Source organism: Clupea harengus, chromosome 4 (genome assembly GCF_900700415.2).
Source record: "Clupea harengus chromosome 4, Ch_v2.0.2, whole genome shotgun sequence".
Classification (NCBI taxonomy): Eukaryota; Metazoa; Chordata; class Actinopteri; order Clupeiformes; family Clupeidae; genus Clupea; species Clupea harengus.
Genome location: NC_045155.1, coordinates 8,587,665 through 8,611,637, shown reverse-complemented (window position 1 = coordinate 8,611,637; position 23,973 = coordinate 8,587,665). Strand labels below are relative to the sequence as shown.

Sequence of the window (23,973 nt, the reverse complement as noted above, 5' to 3'; positions counted from 1 at the left end):
CCCCTTCATTATTATTACCTGTGTTTCACAGTACATGCACCTGCAAACGAAATGCCAATGTACCGGCATGGTTCTAGTGAGAATATTTTTATTCGGGTGTGGGGTTAACTGAATGTGCGTTGTTGACCAAAGATTACAAGTAAAACCACAATTCATTAGAAAATTAAGGAAAGTTAATGTACACTAAGATTACCGTCTTACTTTTTTACCATAAGAATCGTGTTTTTTCAATTGACAGCCGAACCACCATTGGAAGAAATCTGCGGCATGTTATGATTGGAGGAAATATTCTCAAGGGTCCACCGAGCAGACGGTGGCCTTCAGAGAAAGTCACGATTTCTAATTGCCGCGAGATTTCTATGATCTGAGATGCGGTCATGTGCATAGCCTACCACCTGTGCTGATTCACGAGGTCCCAGAACATCACGACGTTGTGAAGTTGGCCATGTTCCGCCCATCCACCCTACCCGACATACACTCCAAACACAAGTTCACACACACACACACGCTACACCAGGTTATTTACGATACTAACAAGGACCTCCTCACCTAGATATTCACAACTCTCCACACAAACACACATCTACCCTCATAAAATAATGCATCTTCAAGTCCCATTCATGTTTACTCTGAGTTCAACTTTACTCTTGTTGTGCCACATTCTCATTAAAAGTTCTATTGTGGTTGTTATATATCGTAATAGATAAATATATAGTAAACGACACTGTCTGCACAGTTCTGTGCTCCTAACATAGAACTGTCTGAACTTGATATGGTCATAAGCCCGCCCAGCCCCTCGACTGCAAGTGTTTGGCACTGCTTTTAAAAGTGCCTTGTTGCGGGGTAAGGATTGGGTTGTATTTTTGGAACCAAGCGAGGATCTGCTCGCCTTGTTAGGTCTGTTATAACGCTTCCAGCAGCAGCAGGCGCGTGGACAGCGCGCGAGAGGGGCGGCAGGGAGAGGGGCGAGGGGCGCAGACACCCTCCACTGAGCCATGGATGATCAAAGGCTTTTAAGACTGATTTCAATCAAAAGTCAACTCTAGGAACAACATGCAACAGAAGACAACACTTTCTTGTAATAACCTAGACCATTGTTTCCGTTTCGATGAAGTTAGAACTCAACGAAGTTTCGGAATCGAGAGAAATAGCTATCAATTTGTTCCGCTGTTGGATTTATAGCCTGAACCAGAATTCTGGAACCATCCAAGAAGAGTCGATAAAGTTTACACGCGCACTTTGATATTAATTTGATGGGAAATATGAACACTACAATAAGAGTACGGATTTGACATTCATGGAAGTTATGGGGAACTTTTAGATGAAGAGGAGTAAAGGTGATATCAGCGTTTAAATTTCGTCTTCCAAGTTCTCTGACGGGTAATTGATTTATTAGTCTAAAGTGATTTGAGCAAAAGTTCAAAGGTAGGGGAAACATGAGTGGGGGCAGGTTTGAGTTTGATGATGGTGGGGCATACTGTGGAGGATGGGAGGGGGGCAAAGCGCACGGCCATGGGATCTGCACAGGACCTAAGGGGCAAGGGGAATTCTCGGGCTCCTGGAATTACGGATTTGAGGTGGTCGGGATCTACACCTGGCCGAGTGGAAACACGTTTGAGGGGTACTGGTCTCAGGGAAAGCGCCACGGCTTGGGCATAGAGACAAAAGGACACTGGGTGTACAAGGGCGAGTGGACACACGGCTTCAAAGGAAGGTATGGCACGCGCCTCAGCCAGGGAAGTGGCGCCAAGTATGAAGGTACATGGAATAATGGACTTCAGGAAGGATATGGCACGGAGACTTATGCAGATGGAGGTAAGACAACAAAACAAAACTCGAAACATACTCACACAACACTATAAATACACGCGCCCATTATGTGCAACATCAGTCATTACGCACTTGCTCCCATGACACTCATTTAGCATTTATAACTACGAATGACTGTCACTTTTGTGTTCAAGTTTGGTCAGTTTCCTCGTAAACGTGGCAGTTTCCTTTGCCCTTTGAGATATTGTAGTGTTGGAAAAGATCGTTTTGGCATTTCATCCCATTCCCTAGATGGTTACCATGTAAAGGATTCCCAGAAAAGTAATGGAAAATGTATCCCTGCTACAAGCAATATAGAGATGTATTTCCTGTTCCATGTTGTAGTCCAGCGTAGGTGTGTCCTCATGCTAGGTTCTCCATGTGATTCTGGACCTTATCAATGAAGAGGGCAGGTTTATAAGTGCAGCCATGGAACCCTGGAGTTACTACAGATGGTGCTTTGACTTCCTGCATATGTATTTGTGTTTGGGTTATTTTCTGTTGTGCCTTTCTCAGTGTGTTGTATGTACTTAAATGTTTCCTTTTGTGTGTGTGTGTGCGTGTGTGCGTGTGTGCATGTTTGTGTGTTTGTGTGTGTGTGTGTGGAGTAGTTCTCATATGGCAGACTCATATCATAATGTGTGCTGTTAAGCTTTAAAATGAAACACACTGTCTGAAAAGAGCTGTCGTTAGAATAATGTATTCAAGAATAATGTATTCAAGCAAATCACCATCAGCAGTACCACTGACATATGAGACATCTGAAATGTACACACACACACACACACACACACACACACACACACACACACACACACACACACACACACACACACACACACACACACACACACACACTCATGGGCGCCAGAAGTGTGCACTGTGTCTGAGTTGACCAGCCTGCCAGTCAGGGTCCAATCCACAGTGCCGTTTGGGAAAAACTGTATGTATGCCAGGGTGTTCGTTCAGTTGGAGTTTCCCCTTAAAAAGGTGTCATGTGTTTCAAGGGAAGCCATTCTTTTTTCACAAGGATCATGGTAAAATCTGTAACTTTGATAATCTTTTCTCCAGCCTCAGAATAATCATGACTTCTGAGCACTTACTGCTGTGCACCCCAGATTCTTGGACAGAGTTGCATACATACGCGTCCAAGATAACTCATATTAGGCCTACAGCCTTTTATCAGAGGGAGTGTGTATGGTGTATGAATTTTAGGGTGAGTGTAGGGGACTGCTGACTCATCAGTCTCATCAGTGACAGTCTGTGTTTGATCTGTCTTACCACTGGCCGTGTGCATTTCAGCCTTGTCAGACAAAGGACAGTGTAGGTGCCTTGAGGACTGGCACCAAAAGGCATCCTGATTTAAAAGGGGCGAGAAGGGGGGGGGGGGGGGGGGGGTATGGTTCAATTTGCTGGCGCCTGGTGAACTGCTCTCTGCGGAGGTGTGTAACACTCTGTCTTGGCACCTATTTATGATTCCTTGGTTTGGCAACACCAGTGGAAGATCCACTTCAGGAAGTAGTAGTACCCCCTACAGGAAGTAGAGCTGGAATGCTTCCTAGCAAAGACAGTACTGGGCTTTAGGTGTCAGGACTCCAGATGAGCAGAAATAAACTGCCCTCTCCTGTGAATTATGTGTAATCAAACATGATTCTAGTGTTGCTTGATAGTCCATAATTGTCTGTGGAAAGTAAACTACCATCAGTTAAGGCTAATTACTGTATTGCAATGATTTATCACAGAAATGTTTTAACATGTGGTGAGAGCATACTGCCTCTGGAAGCTTCTACAGCAGTGTTTAATGCAGGTGGATGGCTATTTTTCATGTAGTTGTAGGAACTCCTCTCCCTATGCACAGACACATACAGAGACACAGACAGACAATCACAACAACACCACATACAGAAGACTCTGTATCGCTCACTTTCATATGCCCTCTTTCCTTATTCGCATATTTTTTTCCTTATTAGTTTATAATCAATCACTATAAATAACTAAATTATAAATGACTAGGATACACATCAGTGTATATGTGTATGCATTTGGAAGGTTAGAATGTTCATGATAATCCCATATGTTCCCCTTTCCTTCTCTTTGTTTCCTTCCTTGTGTCTATAGGCACGTTTCAGGGCCAGTTCATGGGTGGCATGCGTCATGGTTATGGCGTGCGTCAGAGTGTCCCGTATGGCATGGCAGCAGTGGTGAAATCTCCCCTGCGCACGTCACTCACCTCTCTGCGCAGTGAACACAGCAATGGTACCCTGCTGCAACAGGAACTGCCTGTCATCACCACCACCAACGCCACGGGCCAGGAGACGCTGGTGACCCCGTCCACCCCTGGGCCGTCCCGCGGCGGCTTCGCGCTCTCTCTGCACGTCGACCCCAACGCTGTGCCGCTCAAGAAGAAGGGCCTGTTCAGCCGCAGCTCACTGCTGGGAAAGCTGAAGAAGTCAGAGTCGCGCACGTCCCTGTCCAGCAACAAGAGCAAGATCAGCTTCCTGCGCAGCGAGTCGGCCATGAGCTCTGCCAGCGACGCCAACTCCATGGCCAGCCTGGGTGACAGCGAGCCGGAGGGCGAGGGCCAGGACTTCCCGCCGCTGGAGGCAGACATCGACGCCACCACCACCGAGGTGTACATGGGCGAGTGGAAGAACGACAAGCGCGCGGGCTACGGCATCAGCGAGCGCTCCAGCGGCCTCAAGTACGAGGGCGAGTGGCTCAACAACCAGCGCCACGGCTACGGCTGCACCTCGTTCGCCGAGGGTGGCAAGGAAGAGGGCAAGTACGTCAACAACATGCTGGTGAAAGCGGTGAAAAAGCGCGTCATCCAGCTCAAGGGCACCAAGATCAAGCAGAAGGTGGAGCGCAGCGTGGAGGGGGCGCAGAGGGCCGCGGCCATCGCCAAGCAGAAGGGAGAGATTGCTGCGTCCAGGTGAGGACAGGAAGTGAACTCCTCAGACTGGGAGACATGAATGATGCAATGTCTCCCCGCATCCTAGGTTTGCAGGGTATTAGCTCACTGGCTCAAAGGCCAAAAAGATAAAGGTAAGTGTCACAAGCACAAGTGCTATGTGCCACTTATGTGTACAGAACGTAACACCATAGTGTTGCGCTACAAGAGTACAGATTGTTCTCTTCAGGGTGGAGAGAACTATTATGAACAATTATTTACATTTCAGTTCTTTAAAGAGATTTCTGAGTCCTGAACAGGATCTGGTTGGAGCAAGAAAGATTGAAAAAAAAAAACTTGTTTTTATGGCAAAAAGCTATTGAATTTGAGCATGATAGATCACAAACTGTGGTAGGGCTTTTGCTGTTTCTTTGATGTGTGAGGTGAGCGTTGTTGTGAACCGCCCTGTTGTTTGTTGTGGCTCTGGACAGACTGAGGGGATTCACTGTCTCATGATTAGCTCACTGATTTGCAGAGTATGACTGCTGGTTTTCGGGAACAGAGTGCTATACATAGAGCACAGGGGACAGTGGTCATTTAGGTGCCAGCCTGACGCAGTAATGTGGGTGTGGACCATCAGAGGGAATCTCAAGGGCAGTGGCTGTTGGTCACGCAGGCTGAGATAGCTGCCCTCTCTGGCTCCTCTGCTGCTGATAACGTGGCATGTAGTGAGCTTGGAGGTGCTTTGTATGATACTGAGGTTTACAGTAGTGGTAGTGTACTTCAGGTCACTCTCACTGGAGTGGATAAGTAGTGTTAACAAAAACAGTACTGTTTCAGTGAGGAATACACAAAGCAGTGCATTACAAGCTGAAGTGTTTTTCAGGGCTAGGAGAACTGTGAACTGTGAACATTTGGGTTTTGCAATTTTTTGTCAGCTTCGGTGATATTTGTGTCTGTCTCCCTTCCTCTTACTGTTGATAGGCAACAACCTCTGCTTAGTCATTGTGTTAGTGTGTGGTGACTGAGTTTTCAGTCAGTGTACATCAAAGGAAAGATTGAACCGCATTGTCTATGCGTGACTACGTGTCTACGTGACACTACACAGTACAGAGGCTGCTGTGGAACATTTTGAAATTACTGTCAAGTTCAGAGTGAACCGCAATACCGAGGTGTCGGTTTACGGTTGACCCCATTTGCAGGGAGCAAGGGGGTCGCTAGCTGCTCTGCCGTTCACAAATTCTCTTACTCCGTTTTCACTCCTGAAACACACAACGTCTCTCTAGAACCCAGACTCTTACATGCACACCTGACAGGTAAGAATTGTGTGCTCTCTTGTGTCGGCAATTAAGTGTGACTGTTTTAGAACTACTTGAAAACATGGTGGTCACAACGACATTTTGAAATTAATTAGTATTTTAGGAGAATATGGTTTTGCCTATAGCTTTGTACTTTAGGTTACTGTAGTATGTTCGTTGATCACTGAGATAACGGTTGGACAAGGGATGCACAACATTTGTCTGTTTTTGCATATGTGTGATGCTCCAAACAGTTCACTGTCTTTTGAACACTATGTTCTATGTTCTTGTTCTATGTTCTTGTATTGTTATCACATTGTTATCATTCCTGCCACCATAGGGAGGTGCAAAAACTCTGATCAGGATAACACACCCGACGCCCTTTCATAAACACACACATAAACACACTCATACACCCCAACACACACACACACACACACACACACACACACACACACACACACACACACACACACACACACACACCCACAATGCTCAGCTCAAGCTCAGAGGTTGCGTCCAACTCCTTGCGCACTCACTCATCTCCTTACATGGAGGGGAGTTTACATGAGTGTGTGCACCGCACAGCACCTGAGTGCTGTGTGTGTTTACAGTTGCAGTGTCTCACTGATGGACCGCAGATCCAGGCGAGGGCAGAGAAAAATCTAAATATTTTACCTCTGAGTCTGTAGTCCCCGATCCACCTCATCCTCCACTCCCCCACCCCCCCTCCCTCCAGGCCCTTCCGGAACATGCAGACAGGTCTGAGCGCTGACTCCATGAACAGGCATGACACAGACACACCTTTCCCGCTCACCGCTGTCTCAGCAGCTCTACGTGTTTGTGTACAACAGCACCCTGAGGAGAGTGGAAGAGCAGGATTTATGTGTGTTTACAAAAATAAGCTCCATCAGGATGTCCATGCAGTGTTACTCATACAAACAGTGATGTAACGTTTGCTCCATTGAGCTCTGAAACTAACCCACAGTTTATAAGTTGCTATGGAGATGAGTGGATTGCATCTTTTTAAAAAAAGCTGTGAAATAGCTAAAGGCAGCAGAATGTAAATGCCACACAATTTTTTTGCCGATGGTACCCATATAATTCTAGGGAAGAGTGAGTTGGGAACCCCCTTAATGAGGGCTTAAGTTGGTCTGTCCAACCATGGGTCCAGCTTGTACCCACTGAAGTCAGAGTCATGAATACCCCACAACCATGTCAGCCAGACAGGAGGCCAGCCACGGGTCAGCCCGACCCCGCCGGCCATGGGGTATTTTGGGGCGGGCCTGGCCTGCAGCGTGGGTTTGCCGTGGGTCTGAGAGGGAGATGGTGGAGACCCCGTGTGCCGGGTGAGAATGACGCACACAGTCTGCTGTGAAGAAGGCAGGCAGGCCTGACTAAATAAGGGCTGCAGCACAATCAGCTGGGAATGCAACAGCTGATAGCTCCCCGCTCTCCCGGCGGTCCGGAGCATGGAGGTGAGGGTATGGAGACCTGAGCGCCTCTCCACTCCACTCACCCACAAGCCTCATAAAGATAGTAGGACAGTTACATAAAGATAATATGGGTTTCTACTCAAACCTGGAATATAATGTACCTCGATGTAGTGGCCTTAGTTTGTTTTCTTAATGTGTTGCATACACAGAGCTTGGTGGGCTGCCAGTGTTTGTGCTGTTTGTCTTGGCCTGTACGTGAGAAAGTCTGGCCTGGAGTGATTTAAAGAAGAGAAGAGTGAGCTGTAGACTGACAGTCAGTAACACAGAGCTAGTCTTAATGCTGATCAACATGGCCAGTCCGCTACTAAAAACAAACATGCCCACTCTGCTATTAATAGGACCTGGTTTGGAGTTTCTGCATTGCCCATAAAGTCTTAATTTAAACTTGTCTGTACTTCTACAACTTCACACACTTTAGCTATTTATGTGGTCTCAAATGGGCTGGTGTTTAGCCTGACAAAATGGGGGAAAGTTTTGTTAAAGGCCAGCCAAAAGTAGATGCACCAAACATGAATTTGCTGACTCTGTCATTAGATATCTGCTGAAAGATACAGTATGTCCTCGGTCAGATCCATTTTTCTGGAGCCCACCTGTCCAGTGACAGGAACCATAGAGATATCCTGCAATTTCATAGTATCCTCTGTCTACATGCACATTCTGCCATTGCAATATCACACAGGCAAACCCCCAAATGTTGCCAGTAGCACATACCTTTTCACAGCGCTGTTTTTTTTTTTATGGAAACAGGCTTAAAGCCCCCCAGACACAAGTACAGATGATCTCCTGTCAGGAGATGGGGGGGGGGGTGTGCTGTGACATGAACCAGGACAGAGCAGGATGAGTCCAGACACAGGGAGAGATCCACCCGCCCCGTCCTCTGACAAAGGAAAGAACAGCGACCAGACCATATACAGCTATTTGCCCCCATTTGTTGGGGCGGCAGCATCAGAGCCAGTGACTGAAACTGAACAAACTGATAAAGAAGGCTGGCTCTGTGCTGGGGACTGACAGTTGGTTGTGGAGAGAAGGATGTTGCACAAGCTGCTCTACATAATTGACACTACACACCCAACCTACAACCTACTGGTTAGACAACAAAGTGTCTTCAGTTGGAGGCTCTTTCAGCTCCGCTGCAATAAGGACCGTTACAGGAGGGTCAGTCCTGCCCACCGCAATAGCCATCTACAATGACTCCCCTCTGTGCCGGGAGAGGAGACTTCATTTGCACATTGATAACAATATCTTGCATTTTAAATTCAAGTTCAATTCTATTTTTGTTTTATTTATTTGATCTAGTATAGTAATAGTTGTGTGTGTATATATTCATATAGTTGTTAAGATTAATAATATTCTGTGTTCTTTCTTTTTACCTACCTCATTGTGTTTGTTTTTGTAAGTTCTAAGCGTTTTTTTGTCATTTATGTGAATTGCTGCTGCAACACGGACATTTCCCTATAGGGAAAAATTAAGTAGTTGGGTTATCTATCTGTGGGTCGCTATTTCCTCAGTGCTGTAGTCTATTAAGATCCCTATGTTTACTGAAAGTGAATGTGCCACAGGATCTGTGGTTTCACCCACATACTGCAGGTCTCAGTCAGGGGAGTTGAAAGGCCACGGGGGAACACAGACATCAAATGCCACTCGAAGAGGGATTTCAGTGTGGAGTGTGTTTGAAGCGAACGGATCAGAGAGAGGACTCGTTGGGGCGTTGAGTATAATTTGAGTATGTGGGTCCGGCTGGCCAAAGCTCTGGACGAGCTGCAGATTGTCAGCAGGAAATGCCATCTGTCACAAAAGCCCCTCCTCCCACTCTTCCTGGACACCTCGACGGCCACCCACCCACCCACCCACTCAAGGCAGCCGTGTTAGGCTTTGTTAGCCAGATCAATACCTCTGAATCTTTTATTGACCGCTAGTTCATCGCTGGTATTTGTGTCTTAATTCTGCCTCTGATTTAACTCGAGGCCAGAGCAATCAAGCGTGATGGAGCGTGAAGAGATGCAGTGCTATGGGGCCACCAGAGACAAAAAAGGGAAACACTAGCACAGAGCAATTGGAATGGTACAACTGACAAAAGATCGTTTACTCCCCACGTATGGTCAAGTAGATCTGTAAATGTGTGGAGAGGATTTCTATGTGGGTTTCTAAAAATAAGAAGCTAAAGATGAAACGAGTAAACATCCTACACCAAAGGCTGGACTGGAGGTCCACAACATGGCCTTCAGTCATCAGCTCGAGAGCCAGCCTTGACCAACCCCCACCACCACCATCCAGACTTCAGTATCAGCTCCTGCTCCTAGGGACCCCAGGAGGGCCAAAGGGCGAGCCCCGGAGGGTGTGTGTTGACTCAGTGTGGACAGTTGCCAGTCTAGGATGGACAGCAGCGAGAGGCTAGAGACGTTGTAATTGTTCCACTTAGAGGTGCCCCCCTTCCCCTCCCCTCCGGACTCTTCAAGTGGAAGCAGCTATTTCCAGCCGGGCAGCTAGCGTTACAGGATGCCAGGCATTCAGCAGGTAAATCTCAATCAGGAATAAGGCTGGCCTGGATATTCAGAGAGTAATTTTAATCAGGAACGTCTACTGCTGCCTCAGACATTAAGGGAGTTTTATGAGTGAGGAACACGGCTGTCCCAGACTTTCAGATTCTTCTTAATTAGGAACACTGCAACCCCCGGGAGCAATCTGTCAGGAATACGTACTGCTGGCCCTGACATGTAGAGAGGAACGTTGATGAGGAAAAGAAGCTAACCTAAATATTCACCAGTGTGTCTGGAGATCTCTCACACCCAGGGGCTACCTACAGTACAGATAAGGGTATTCGATTAGTATAGACATTCTAGTTCAGAAAACATAGTACCACTGCCAATACGTTTCGTTACTTTAAGGCATTTTATTAGGGCACAGGTTTGTTGGGAATAAGTTGCCTCCTTGCATGTAAGTCTATCAGACACACATGGAAAAACATGTCTACATGGAAACACAGGCACACAAGGCACGCTCAAAGGTGTCCCTGATTGCAGTGAGTAACATCAGAGTATCTCTCTATGATGGTGGCTAGTCTGTGAGTGTAGAGGCAGTACTCAGCCATGTTGGCGTGCAGCAGTAGTGTGGAATGTTTCTGTTTCAGTGGTAATTTGCTCTTTTCAGATTAGAGGCATCAATAAGGAAAGCTTTGTCCGACTCCATTGCAGCAAAGCAGTGTGTTAAACTGTTGTGTCAGTAACAGTACTTCAAGCCCTGAATCACACTTCGGATGTGTAAGTGGTATCAGTGAGTGGACCTCAGTTTGTGGATTGCAAGAGTAATGTAGTCCTCCAACATATGCAGTAAAAATCCTCTCTCAGTCAATATCCCTGGTACGGATCACTGACTGTCAGTAGCAACACGATGGGCTCTTCTTTCTGTGTCAGTTGCACGAGCAGCTCTCTCTCGTGTCAGGGTGGCCTTTAGCTGCCTTTGGGTTCCTGCTGGTGTCGCTTACAGAGCTGGGCCCTCAGGAGTGCTATGGATGTTCGCTGGGCTTTTTATAGAGTGGACAACTGCTGAGGTATCTTTCCAAATGAAGAGCAGCATGTCTTGGTGTTTGAGTGGACCTCTGCCAAATGACCAGCTGTGGCCGGGAGCAACGTCTTCGAGCCATCTCCGGCCCTCAAGGAAAATCATTACTAGACCTCATGAGGGTGGTGGGTTCATCTCTTAATTACACTCTAATGTGCCATTTATACAAGTCTTCCCTGAAACTCACTGTCAGGGGAATGGGAGCTGTGTTTTTGTGCAGCCCTAAAGTTCTTGTGTTCTTGTTGACGCAGTGCGATTTGTGTTGCTCTGGGGATCTAGACAAAACTGTCCCTTTAGAGAGAGTCTCTCTCTCTCTCTCTGCTTGGCTCTTTTGGATCTTATTTCATCTACTGTTGTTTATGCCAACATTCCATCCTCCATCTATACTAACCATATGATTTACTATACCCAAGCGATGTCACTTACTGTATGGCAATGAAGTCACTTTGGTCCCGCGATGTCACTCAGTGGTCATGATGCCACTTTTTATATAACTGTGGCATTGCCCACCATCTGCCAGTAATGTTATGTACTCATACCAGTGAGTGGGAGACTGCAGACATCTGCTTGCTTGACATGAGTGCTGTACCTAAACCTGACGGTGGCAACACAGAATAATACTAATAATAATATTCTGTGTTTTTCACTGAAATGGACATGGGGTAATGTCAAATTTGCAACAACTTTTTTAGAACTCTTTTTAACTCTAGTCAGTTTTTAATTTTATTTAAGAATAGTCTGTCGGTTGTGTGTGTTTGATTCCACCTTAATCTTAAGTGAGAGAGTGGGAGCCACAGGGTGCTGCTGCATATACATGTTTCTTGCATATACAGACAAGGTCTGACAACTTAACATCAGACTGACTTTTTTTGTATATATCTGCCCAAAACATATTGGACGAAATACATGTATACATGTATAATCACACATGTGTTTATGAACACAGGACCAACCATGCAAAGTCCAAGGGTGAGGCAGCCGAACAGTCAGCCCAGGCTGCCAATCAGGAGTCCAGCATCGCCAGGGTTGTTGCCAGGGACCTGTCCCCATCCTTCTACCAACCAGGTGGGTTTAGCCTCAGAACACATAAACACATACAAACACACGCAGTTAATATCTACGCACACATCCGACAAACAGGTACACATCCCTATATAACACACCCCTTAGAAATCAGACACATCCAAGAAACAAACACACACACACACGCACACACCGCTTCTCTCTCACACACACACACACACACACACACGCTCACACAAACACCGCTTCTCTTCTGGATGTTTCACGGTGCTACCTGCCTCTGTGTACTAAGCAGTGCCCACACATGCACCATGTCTCTTGTATTTCACTGCTTAAAGAGTGAAAACGGTCAACAGTCAGCCAATAGTTATGAATGTGGCCATGCCGTCATGATGAGATGTCAGTCTGACTGTCTTAAAAGAAAATCAAAAGATTAGAAGGTCAATTGACAACAGCGTGTGTTCTTTGGGGTTTGCTGAAGGTGGAGTGCAAGGCAGCGTGAATGGCAGGGACTGGTTAGGTGTTGAATGCCCCACCTCGATCCTGCTGTATATATCTGCTGCTGACTCAGGGGTGGGGTGGCGAGGTGGAGCTCACCCCAAGGGTACTCACCTTCTCAGGGGCTAAAAAAGGGCCCATCTCACCGGGGCGAGGGATCAGATCTCTGCCTCCGGGTCTCCAGCAGCAGCTCTCTTTACTAGCCCTTGTGACCCCCCATTCACACATTATCCCCCCAGCGCCAGCCCTGGGTTCAGTTCCTCGTCATATGGTTCTAGAACACACCACAGTGTACATCATGCATGAAGCTTGGTATGACTGTTCCAGGAACAGCCATTAGAGGCAGCAAGTAACCAGAGCCCCCTTTGACAGCCGCATAGCTGAGGCTCAAGGATCCAAATAGAAGCAACCAGCAAATAATCACTCAAGTGTCTGTGTGAGGCTTACAGAGCCAAAGAAGAGGTACATTATACGCTGACAAACCAAGATGTACTGTGAATAATACTAACCCACACATAGCGTAGTGCAGTACTGTGCAAGAAACAACTCAAAACAGCAAACATTCACGCACAACCATAACAAATCAAAAGGTCCATTCATCAGACCTGTGAATGAAGCTAAACCTTCTGTTGGTTTAGGCAGCAGCCTATAAATACATTCATACTCTGTATGAAGAGCAGAGCTCTCATTCATATGATTCACCTGCTGTTTGTTTTTTCTGGATTGTCCAGTTCTGTCCACATGGCCCTATAAGGAAACTCTTACTGGAGAGCGATGCAAAGATAGATAGCAGACCAGCTCAATTATTATTAGTCTCCACAAATCCAACACTGTCTGTACATCCTAATGGTCTCAAAAGGACTGAGCCACCAGCACTTCTAATCAGTTAGAAACATCTCATATCTCGTGCCCTTTGCGGTCAGTCATTTCTGATGCAGCAGCGGGATCAGTCTCATGAGAAAAGCATCCGTGTCAGTAATGAGGGTATTAGTGTCAGCATCAGATCACTGTTATATTCAGAGTTTAGCACATAGTGTTAATAATTATCACTTCCTATGCTCGGCTGGGCAATGAAGTGTTTAGACATGTACAAACATGTAAGTACATTCAATCTGAAGCCTTGCAACTGCAGTTGATGTGAGTTTAAAGTTTAATAATTTTTTATGTGGACAGACAAATATCCTTTTTTTCATGGATAAATGGCAGAATAAACAGCAGAACTGAACAAACAGTGTAAACATTTAGCAGACACACATAGACAGCCTCCATTTCCACTGCTCACTGCATAGATTATGTATCCTGTTATATGGCAATTTCCATCTATCAAGCCAGCATTCACTCACACAATCATGATCATGTTTTCTCCATAGGTCCTGAATACCTAAAGAAGCGTGCGCTGCAAGAGATTGCAGAGAACAACGAGAATGCGGACCCCATGTTACATGAGCCACAGCTGGCCGAGGACCGTCCACCAACTCCACCAGAGAGTCCAATGGACCACCTGCGACCGGGCTCTGCCCCTCTCCGCACTCGCACCCCTTCCCCCTGCCCAGCAGAGCTGGCAGCCACCCGCGAGGACCCCAACTTGCTGGGGCCCGGGGCCTGGAATGGAGAAAAGGCTAAAGCGGGATCCGGTAGCCGAGGCAGCAGCAGGCAAGGCAGTCGCCCCAACAGCAGACCCACCACCCCTTCCTCTGCTCCGGCCCCTGCCCCAGCGGAGGAGCGCCCTGCCAGCCGTGGCCCCTCCCGTACCCCGAGCCGCCAGAGTAACAAGGCTGAGCAGGGTTCTGACATGGAGATTCAACCTCTGCAGATGATTGCTACCGAGGCCAAAGCATCTCCCGCTTCTGCAGCTGCTCCTACCCCTACACCCTCTCCTGTCCCTACGCCCTCCCCCACTCCTGTCCTGACTCCATCACCCACTCCTGCCGCTGCAGCCCCTACTCCATCACGGTCCCCTGCTCGCACCCCTATCCCCGCAGAAGAGGAGGAAGCCCCAGCCCCAGCCTCAGCCCCGCCTTCTCGCCCCGCCTCTAAAGTCTCCCTCAAAGCAGTGACGCCAGAGCCCCGCCCACCCTCTTCAGAGCTCAGGCCAAGACCACCGTCTGTTGCCGAAAGCGAGAACAAGGCGGCCAGAGTCGAGCCCAGGCCATCGCCCAGACCCTCATCAAGACGAGAGCCCAGCCCAGCGCCTGAGCCTAAAGTTGTGGCCAGACCTGCAGTGAAAACTCCTGCCAAGCCAGAGCCCAAAGTGGAGGTCCGACAGAGGGTTGTGGTCAAAACCCCCAGTGAGGCAGTCGAGCAGGAAGAGGTTTGTAACACACAGCTCACACACAGCTCAAATTTACACACCAGAAATTACATACAGAAGAATGGAGTATGCAATGGAGAAAACTAGCCAAGATTTTGGAGAGCTCATGTCAAACTTGCCATTAAAACTACGTATATCTTTGTTTAGTATGCATTTCTGATTTCATGGACACCTCCTCCATTCACTTTTACTGTCTCACGTCAGTGCTCAGATGCTCTGTAATTATGTTTTCAGCTAAGTAAATTACCTTATTACATAACCCTTTTTTTACTTTACACAGAACAGTTTTACCACTTCTACACAAGTCGTACATGTAATTTACCCAAACAACCACTCACACTCAGCATTTAGAATTCTCACAATACTTATTTCAGATTTAACTTAAAGCAACATTATGTAACAATTTTACCTTAAAATAACAGCTTTAAAATCATTTTGGTGGTATTTAATCGGAGAATACGGAGAATGGCAGTAACTTGTAATGTTATGTATGTACCTCTCGCGAGAACTACATAATGCTTTATGGCACCACCTCATACAACAATAAGCTATAAGAGGAAGCAAGCGCAGTATTCTCTGTATAGACATAATGGCAGAGGCAACGAGATACCGAGGGAGATGTTGTCGAGCGTAAGCGAGCAAGGGACCGAACAAGAGTCAGTCCTGGACTGGCTTTTGCTTGTTGGCGAGAGCTAAACGAGACAAAAGGATGCAAGGTAGATGCCGAGCTGGCCTTCTTTCTGTTGGACTAGTCAGTAATAACTTAATAACTAAATAATCATTAGTTGTGGTATGTTTGGTGTTGCACTGTCTTCATGTTTGGCCTGGATGCCTGGATGTTAGGAAAGTTGTCGACTCGCTAGTTTTTCATCATAAACATCCCTGCCAATGTTATTTATGAAAGAATGCAACGTAGGCTGTAAACCTATCGGTGCCATCCCTTTCTCGCGGAGATGTGTAGTTTTTCCAGATGCCCAAAGTCAACGACCTCAGTCCCGTCTCAAGCTAGCATCCAAATAAATTCATCTCACGCTAAAAACGTTGATTAGTCTTTGTCAATCTCAGCCAAATAAGCCTTGGAGGTTTACAACCTAGCTCACCTAGCTTGTAATAAATTACACTGTCCAATGTATATTCGACAGTGGTGTAAAAGTGAGCTACACTCGCAACTTTAGGGGGAGCTCAGTAGCAAAAAATACCAATTCTCGCATAATGGGCCTTTAACAACTCTCAATGAACAAATACAACATTTGAATTTAAGTCACAATACTTGCACTGCTATGACTAATAATAACAGGAGGGGTTATAATAATAGTATAGAACAGTAATCAATATATACGTATAAGCAGAGAAATTCTGTAAAGTATGTAACCTCTATTTTGCAGAGTTGCATAATGTAAATTCTTAAAAAAAACTATTCATGTCTGTGTGAGGCAGGTATGAATATGTCTTTAAGCAGCTTCCCTTCCTGCGCTTATACATGCCACCACACACACTCAATCACACACATTCCACGCTCACTCTTCCATATGCCCTGAAACCCTATCAGATGGTGTCTCCTGGCGTGTGGGAACAGACTGGTCCAGGGCTTAGCTGCCCCTGAACACTTAGAGATCACACACACCTGCCCCGGAGCGGGGCAGTGGCTGAATCTGAGCCGCCCTGAGAGGGCCAGGACCTTTCCACACCCAGCTGTGGGACACGGAGCCGCCTGAGGAATGCTCGAGCGCTCAGACGCCCGGCTCTTTATGCTTCTGTAAAGCAGTGCTAATGCCACAGACTGTGTGATGGCTGAATTTACTATGCCATTGACTTTTGAAATGTCCTGTGTTTCTGTGTTTCTGTGTTTTTAGAAATAACACGTTTTTGAAACGGTAGGAAAGATTTTAATTCAGGCTGTTGTTTTCCCTTCATGTACACAGGGCCAGAACACAATAATGATCTGTATGGTGATCCTGCTTAACATTGGACTCGCCATACTGTTTGTACACATCCTTTCCTGAAGCCTTGCCAACCCAGGTGAGACCAATTCAGTCAATTTACCCTCAGAAACACATAATGTCAATGTAAGTGAGTTTAAGTTATTCAGTTTGTAGTAACAGTTTGGAGTAAATGTGTTGGAACAGAGCTGCTCTATAAATGTCAACAGTAAGAAATCACCTCTTATAGTATGTTTTCCGTAGTGTTAGAATACATGGAATTCTGAGGAACAATTTAAGTCATTGTTTTAATAAAGTGCTTTGATCTTAGATCAGTGATTTTAGTCCAGAACTAGTGATCAGAATCACACCACAATCAGACCCAGGTTTTTGGTGTTTGACATCTGACTCTCTAGTTCTTTGTACCCAGGATTCCCCACCCATGTGGTGATGGAGGAACTGGAGGAGCTTGGCCTCCGATATTACGCCGGACCATCGTGAACATAGACTCTTACCCGAAGCTCAGAGTGGCTGCTGCCCAGGGATGTGCCTCCTTGCACACGCAGCCCCACACTGAGATCAACCTGCAGTGGACGCTGCCTCTCTCATCTGCTGCCACTCGCGGACAGACAGACAGACAGACAGACAGACATCACAAGACCTAAGCTGCTCAGCCCGCCTGCCACTCAGAGCAGTAACTCCCAGAGGAAGCCCGTCTCCCTCACTGCTCTCACGTGGAGAGAAGATGTGGCTGCAAAAGAAGTTGTGAAATCCGTGTTGTTTATCCTGATGAGATGCTGGCTGGTGGGTTTTTGGTAAAGGGCCGTGAGTGTGGATCAAACAGAGATCAGGATCAGGTTCTTCATATACAGAAAATGGACCTCTTTACAGGACAACAACCTGAAAGTCGTCAAACTAGTTCAATGGTTCTTTGATTTCTTTGCATTAAAATTAGGAAATAGTCGAAAGGAAAATTCATGAAATATGTTATAAAGCCTAAACAAAGGTTACATCAAAGAAAAAAATGCCTGTCCTCCATTGATTTAATATTGTTTTATGTCACTGGATTGTTTCTGTTTTCAAGTAATATCCAAACATTATCTATCTGTAACTGTGCACATGTACTAAGCAAAATGTCTTAAAGAGTTTGCTAATTTCACTGGTAGGTTGTTCAGAGTGTGAACACATGTCACACCTGTGATGGTTTGGTCTGAAACGTTGCACGTGCATTCTAGATGCAGTGAGAGTAAACTGGTTATTCACAGTGGCAGAAATAGTTTGTTACCCATAACTTCAGTTGGTCATGTCGGAATGCAGTAGTATTTATGAACTTATTGAATTGTAAAGTGACTTGCTTGCACTTGTCTGACTGTGAGCCAAGGTTATATAAGAGGGATGTGTGTTAAAGCAAATGGAGGAGATGAGAGGTGGATGGTCCTGGCACTCCTTATGAAACGGCGTCATTTGAGATCATGTGAAAAGGTTGTTTTCGAGTAGATGCCATGGTATGTGTGCCAGTGTGTCTGCTGGTGTATTTTAAAACAATCATACACTGTAGGAGTTTTTAGTTGGCAGAAGATACTGATTTTGATCTCACTGTTCTGTAGATAGTTTTTAAAAATCATGTTTTTGGGGTGGTTAATCATAAAAAGAAATATGCAACAAGACTGAAACATTTTAGAAATATGAATTCATTTGTGTTGTAGGCTGTTGCCATGTTTTTTTGGCGCCTGGATCATTTTACATTGAAATGGCTGTGTGTGTTAGAAGCACCTCTGATGGCTTGTGAAATCCATTCAGTGTACTGTCCCATATTTCATATGTGAGCATGTTGTACAGAAGGAGTGTTTTCCTGTCTTTTCACGAGAATGAAACAAGAATGTGACACGGATATGCTTGACTGTATTAGTTGAACACAATAATCAGTGACTTTATGCAGAATGTCCCCTAGAGTTCCACAAGATTTCATTTAAAAGAAATGTACTCTGATAGAACTTAGGACTTATTGTACCAAAAGTAGTATGTCACAGACATAGACACAAAACATACACAAACAAACACACACACACATGTACACAGGGCTCACTACAAATCTCCCTATGGTTTATTAAGTCTGCCTCAAGTCAGCTTGAAGGTTATTTCTGTTTGTGCGTCAGCAAAACTTTATGTTACAGGTGTGAGTGTTCACTCAGACCATGTTATTTCACATTTCTGTTAACTGCCCTGTTAATATGTATTTATAAACATATGGTTTACTTATATGTTTAATGTGCTGGCACCATCCCAGTTCAGAGATATTTTATTTGTTTAGCTAATTATTTTATTCTCTTGTAGCCCTGTGGTCACAATGTTGTTAAAAAGGCCCCAACTTGCAGGTTGGATATGATTGAGGCCCTCACTCAAGTCTGTCACCCACATATTTATTGCTGAATATGCTTTGCATTGGTCAAATTGAAATAAAACAATTTTTCAGTTCAAGCTTAAGTGACTTTTTCACTTTCGCAACGCCATCAGCCTAAATAGGCCGTGTATGGTAACTTACTTCAACAGGAGTTCTTATGCTAAGTTCTTTATAACTGATAATGACATTGTTCATTATCTTAGTGCAGCTAAGTACTGAAGGCAATTAGCAACTTTCTGTTTTGTTTGTCTGAGCCTGAAGCGCGGAACAAAGGCAGTATTTATACAGTCCACCTGTCAGCCGGGCCCCTGACGGCAACAGCAGGAATACTCTCCTTATTTTAGACTCACGCGGGAGCACCGCTCGCAGAGCTCTCACCCAAGACCATATTTCACTTATATAACAAATCAACACATAGGAACAGATGCCGTGACAAGCGTGCTATCCCGGACCGACGGTAACTTGTTGCACTTGCAGTATGCGTGCATGGCTGATCACCCAGGCGAGTCTGAGGCAGGGCCTAGCTCTGATCGGGAAGAGGTCATGCTCAGCTTTTGTTTGATGTAGGTGATGCTTGGTCACGATGTGTATAACGTTAGTGTTGACACTAACTTTTTGTGAATTCGGAATAATATTCTCCATTGACATGGTTTTGGTGTTTCACTGAAATGCTGTTTCTACTCGAAGTTCAGATATGACGCCACGGAGATATGCAACTATGGCTATAAGGTGAGGTTTAGACCAGGGGTTCTCAAACTTTTGCAAGCTGGGCCCCCCCAAAGCTGGTTAGGGGTAGTTGGGGCCCCCCCAGCGCGCGGCCCGCCGCCACCACCCTCAACTACACCACCATATATAGATAGATAGATAGATAGATAGATAGATAGATAGCATATTGTTATTGATAGGCCTGACATGTCAAGGTTAGGCTATTGTTAGGCCCATACAGACAATTATTATAACTATTTATTATTATTATTACTATTGTTATTATTATTATCAGTAATAGTAGGCCTATTAGTAGGCTATTCATTATTATCACCATCATTATGTTATTATTATTATAATTAATGACTATCGACCAATTATTATTATTGTATTATTATCATAATAATAATTAGTGTTATTATTGCTATATTTGGATACTGTTATTATTATGGGCCTCTTGTGATCTTTACAAAAAAAATCCTACAGGTCTGTCAATGTGAGACATGAGCCTGCTTTGCACTGCAAAGGTTCTCAAATCTTGGGGCAATGTTTGAAAACATATCCTCAGGTCATCCTCGATCTGTGCGCGGTTGCGGTATTTAGTTTTGAGCGCAGTCAGTCTTGAAAAGCCTGCCTGGCACAAATATGTCGACGCGAAAAGGATGAGCATTTTTTAAGGCTATGTCGCAAAGGTGATCATTGCTATCCAGAATGACGAAATAGGGGAGATGCTTAAGTCTACTGTCACTCTTCAATTGCTCTTTCATGTCTATTGACAGCTCGTCTGCTGAGCAGAGAAATGGATCCCGAACTTAGGCGAATGAACGGTAGTCCTCTTTGAAATAGGACCCAAACTGATTTCTGATATTCGGCGTGATACAATGTCATTTGACATAAGTATTGCGCTGAGTTTAGCTTCTATTCTACACGTCTTGCGCGGCCGGCAAAATCAGTGTTTCGGCAATTGTATGGAGTTGGCCAAGCTTAGCAATTCTATGAGCAACTACATAAGATGCCTCCAGACACTGCTTGGAGATGGTGGTTCGTTGTTGCTGGACGAACACGTTCATGTTTAAAGAAGTCCACAGGCTTCTCTTTCTGACTTTTACGAATCAGAAACGTGTCCATAGTTGTGTTTGTTTGCTGATACAGTGTGTGTGAAGTTAATAAGGTTCTAATTTCAACGTCGTGTTCTTGTATGTGTGGTAGTGAACGACATGGATAAGGATAAGGCTGTGCTAGGCAATGATTCCTAACAAAACTAACTGTACACAATGTAGACAGGGACAGCACAAAATAGTATTCAAGTGCTGGTGTTTTATTTGTTGCAACACGGTGGATGATACAAAAATATAAAGGTAGGTGTTAAGGAGAAAAGGGCTAGCTGCAGTTGGGAAAAGGTAGCTAGCTAGGCTAGCTCTCGGGGCTACGAGCTTTTTCAAAAGACTGGGGCAAATTACTCCTTAGAATAGGCTACGAATAGACCTACTGCAAGCGCAGTAAGGTATTACTAAGGAAGGAGTGAGTCTTTAAAAAGACTGTTTATAAAGCAATGAATATCTGAATGATACAGGAAACAAGAGAAATTGAACAAACTCTGCAGAGTCATCTCAGGGTGAGAGCTTACCAATGCCTGCGTTTTTTTTTTTATACTCGGAAACTTAGGTGCAACTCGCGTTCAAATGAAAAAACTCCGTTTTGATTGGTGGATCAGGAGCAAAACCGTATTTGATTTGTTTGGGTCAGTCCAGCCCCTTGCATTTCGCCACTGAGGGAGCTTTCACTAACCAGTGACAGGTCGGCGGTAGTTTTTTTTTTCTCCGTCTGTGACATCGCGCCCCCCTGGAGAGTGTTCGCGCCCCCCCAGGGGGCGCGCCCCCCACTTTGAGAACCCACTGGTTTAGACGGATGAGGTATGAGTTACTCCAGAGGCCTCCTGCCCCTGGTGATGAGTACTATGATCTGATGTTCTACCCTGCAGATTTCATTCACTACACCACCATATATAGATAGATAGATAGATAGATAGATAGATAGATAGCATATTGTTATTGATAGGCCTGACATGTCAAGGTTAGGCTATTGTTAGGCCCATACAGACAATTATTATAACTATTTATTATTATTATTACTATTGTTATTATTATTATCAGTAATAGTAGGCCTATTAGTAGGCTATTCATTATTATCACCATCATTATGTTATTATTATTATAATTAATGACTATCGACCAATTATTATTATTGTATTATTATCATAATAATAATTAGTGTTATTATTGCTATAATTTGGATACTGTTATTATTATGGGCCTCTTGTGATCTTTACAAAAAAAATCCTACAGGTCTGTCAATGTGAGACATGAGCCTGCTTTGCACTGCAAAGGTTCTCAAATCTTGGGGCAATGTTTGAAAACATATCCTCAGGTCATCCTCGATCTGTGCGCGGTTGCGGTATTTAGTTTTGAGCGCAGTCAGTCTTGAAAAGCCTGCCTGGCACAAATATGTCGACGCGAAAAGGATGAGCATTTTTAAGGCTATGTCGCAAAGGTGATCATTGCTATCCAGAATGACGAAATAGGGGAGATGCTTAAGTCTACTGTCACTCTTCATTGCTCTTTCATGTCTATTGACAGCTCGTCTGCTGAGCAGAGAAATGGATCCCGAACTTAGGCGAATGAACGGTAGTCCTCTTTGAAATAGGACCCAAACTGATTTCTGATATTCGGCGTGATACAATGTCATTTGACATAAGTATTGCGCTGAGTTTAGCTCTATTCTACACGTCTTGCGCGGCCGGCAAAATCAGTGTTTCGGCAATTGTATGGGGTTGGCCAAGCTTAGCAATTCTATGAGCAACTACATAAGATGCCTCCAGACACTGCTTGGAGATGGTGGTTCGTTGTTGCTGGCACATCACGTTCATGTTTAAAGAAGTCCACAGGCTTCTCTTTCTGACTTTTACGAATCAGAAACGTGTCCATAGTTGTTTTGTTTGCTGATACAGTGTGTGTGAAGTTAATAAGTTCTAATTTCAACGTCGTGTTCTTGTATGTGTGGTTGTGAACGACATGGATAAGGATAAGGCTGTGCTAGGCAATGATTCCTAACAAAACTAACTGTACACAATGTAGACAGGGACAGCACAAAATAGTATTCAAGTGCTGGTGTTTTATTTGTTGCAACACGGTGGATGATACAAAAATGTAAAGGTAGGTGTTAAGGAGAAAAGGGCTAGCTGCAGTTGGAAAAGGTAGCTAGCTAGGCTAGCTCTCGGGGCTACGAGCTTTTTCAAAAGACTGGGAGCAAATTACTCCTTAGAATAGGCTACGAATAGACCTACTGCAAGCGCAGTAAGGTATTACTAAGGAAGGAGTGAGTCTTTAAAAAGACTGTTTATAAAGCCAATGAATATCTGAATGATACAGGAAACAAGAGAAATTGAACAAACTCTGCAGAGTCATCTCAGGGTGAGAGCTTACCAATGCCTGCGTTTTTTTTTTTTTATACTCGGAAACTTAGGTGCAACTCGCGTTCAAATGAAAAAACTCCGTTTTGATTGGTGGATCAGGAGCAAAACCGTATTTGATTTGTTTGGGTCAGTCCAGCCCCTTGCATTTCGCCACTGAGGGAGCTTTCACTAACCAGTGACAGGTCGGCGGTAGTTTTTTTTTTTCTCCGTCTGTGACATCGCGCCCCCCCTGGAGAGTGTTCGCGCCCCCCCAGGGGGGCGCGCCCCCCACTTTGAGAACCACTGGTTTAGACGGATGAGGTATGAGTTACTCCAGAGGCCTCCTGCCCCTGGTGATGAGTACTATGATCTGATGTTCTACCCTGCAGATTTCATTCAACAGTGTGGGAGGGCTCTGTGGGAGTGAGGTTCTAAAGTGGCTCAATACTGCCCTCTGTCTGCAGACTCACCTTCAACAGCCTGGTCTTCACACTACACACCACGTTCTGCACTTGTGTTTGTGATCCACGGTCTATGGTTGCCAGGAGTACAGTACGGAGACGGCACAAATTCTAAGTGAAAGCCATAACTGCCTATGTGCTTTAGTCCTAGCC

At 45.2% G+C, this 23,973-nt stretch overlaps 1 protein-coding gene across 1 annotated transcript; it reads left to right on the top strand.

The window, feature by feature from the left end:
• The first annotated feature begins 871 nt into the window (after positions 1–871).
• jph2 (junctophilin 2) lies at positions 872–19,280 on the top strand. Its single transcript, XM_012835061.3, has 6 exons — positions 872–1,815; positions 3,928–4,741; positions 11,998–12,116; positions 13,943–14,883; positions 16,806–16,902; positions 17,233–19,280. The coding sequence occupies exons 1-5, from the start codon at positions 1,437–1,439 to the stop codon at positions 16,884–16,886; spliced, it is 2,334 nt and encodes a 777-aa protein (XP_012690515.1). The 5' UTR covers positions 872–1,436; the 3' UTR covers positions 16,887–16,902; positions 17,233–19,280.
• The last annotated feature ends 4,693 nt before the right edge of the window (positions 19,281–23,973 follow it).

Coding starts and splice junctions, on each gene's coding strand:
- jph2 (XM_012835061.3), top strand. CDS start 1,437: ATGAGTGGGGGCAGGTTTGAGTTTGATGATGGTGGGGCATACTGTGGA. Junction 12,117..13,942: donor CCCATCCTTCTACCAACCAG/GTGGGTTTAGCC, acceptor TTTTCTCCATAG/GTCCTGAATACCTAAAGAAG. Junction 14,884..16,805: donor AGGCAGTCGAGCAGGAAGAG/GTTTGTAACACA, acceptor TCATGTACACAG/GGCCAGAACACAATAATGAT.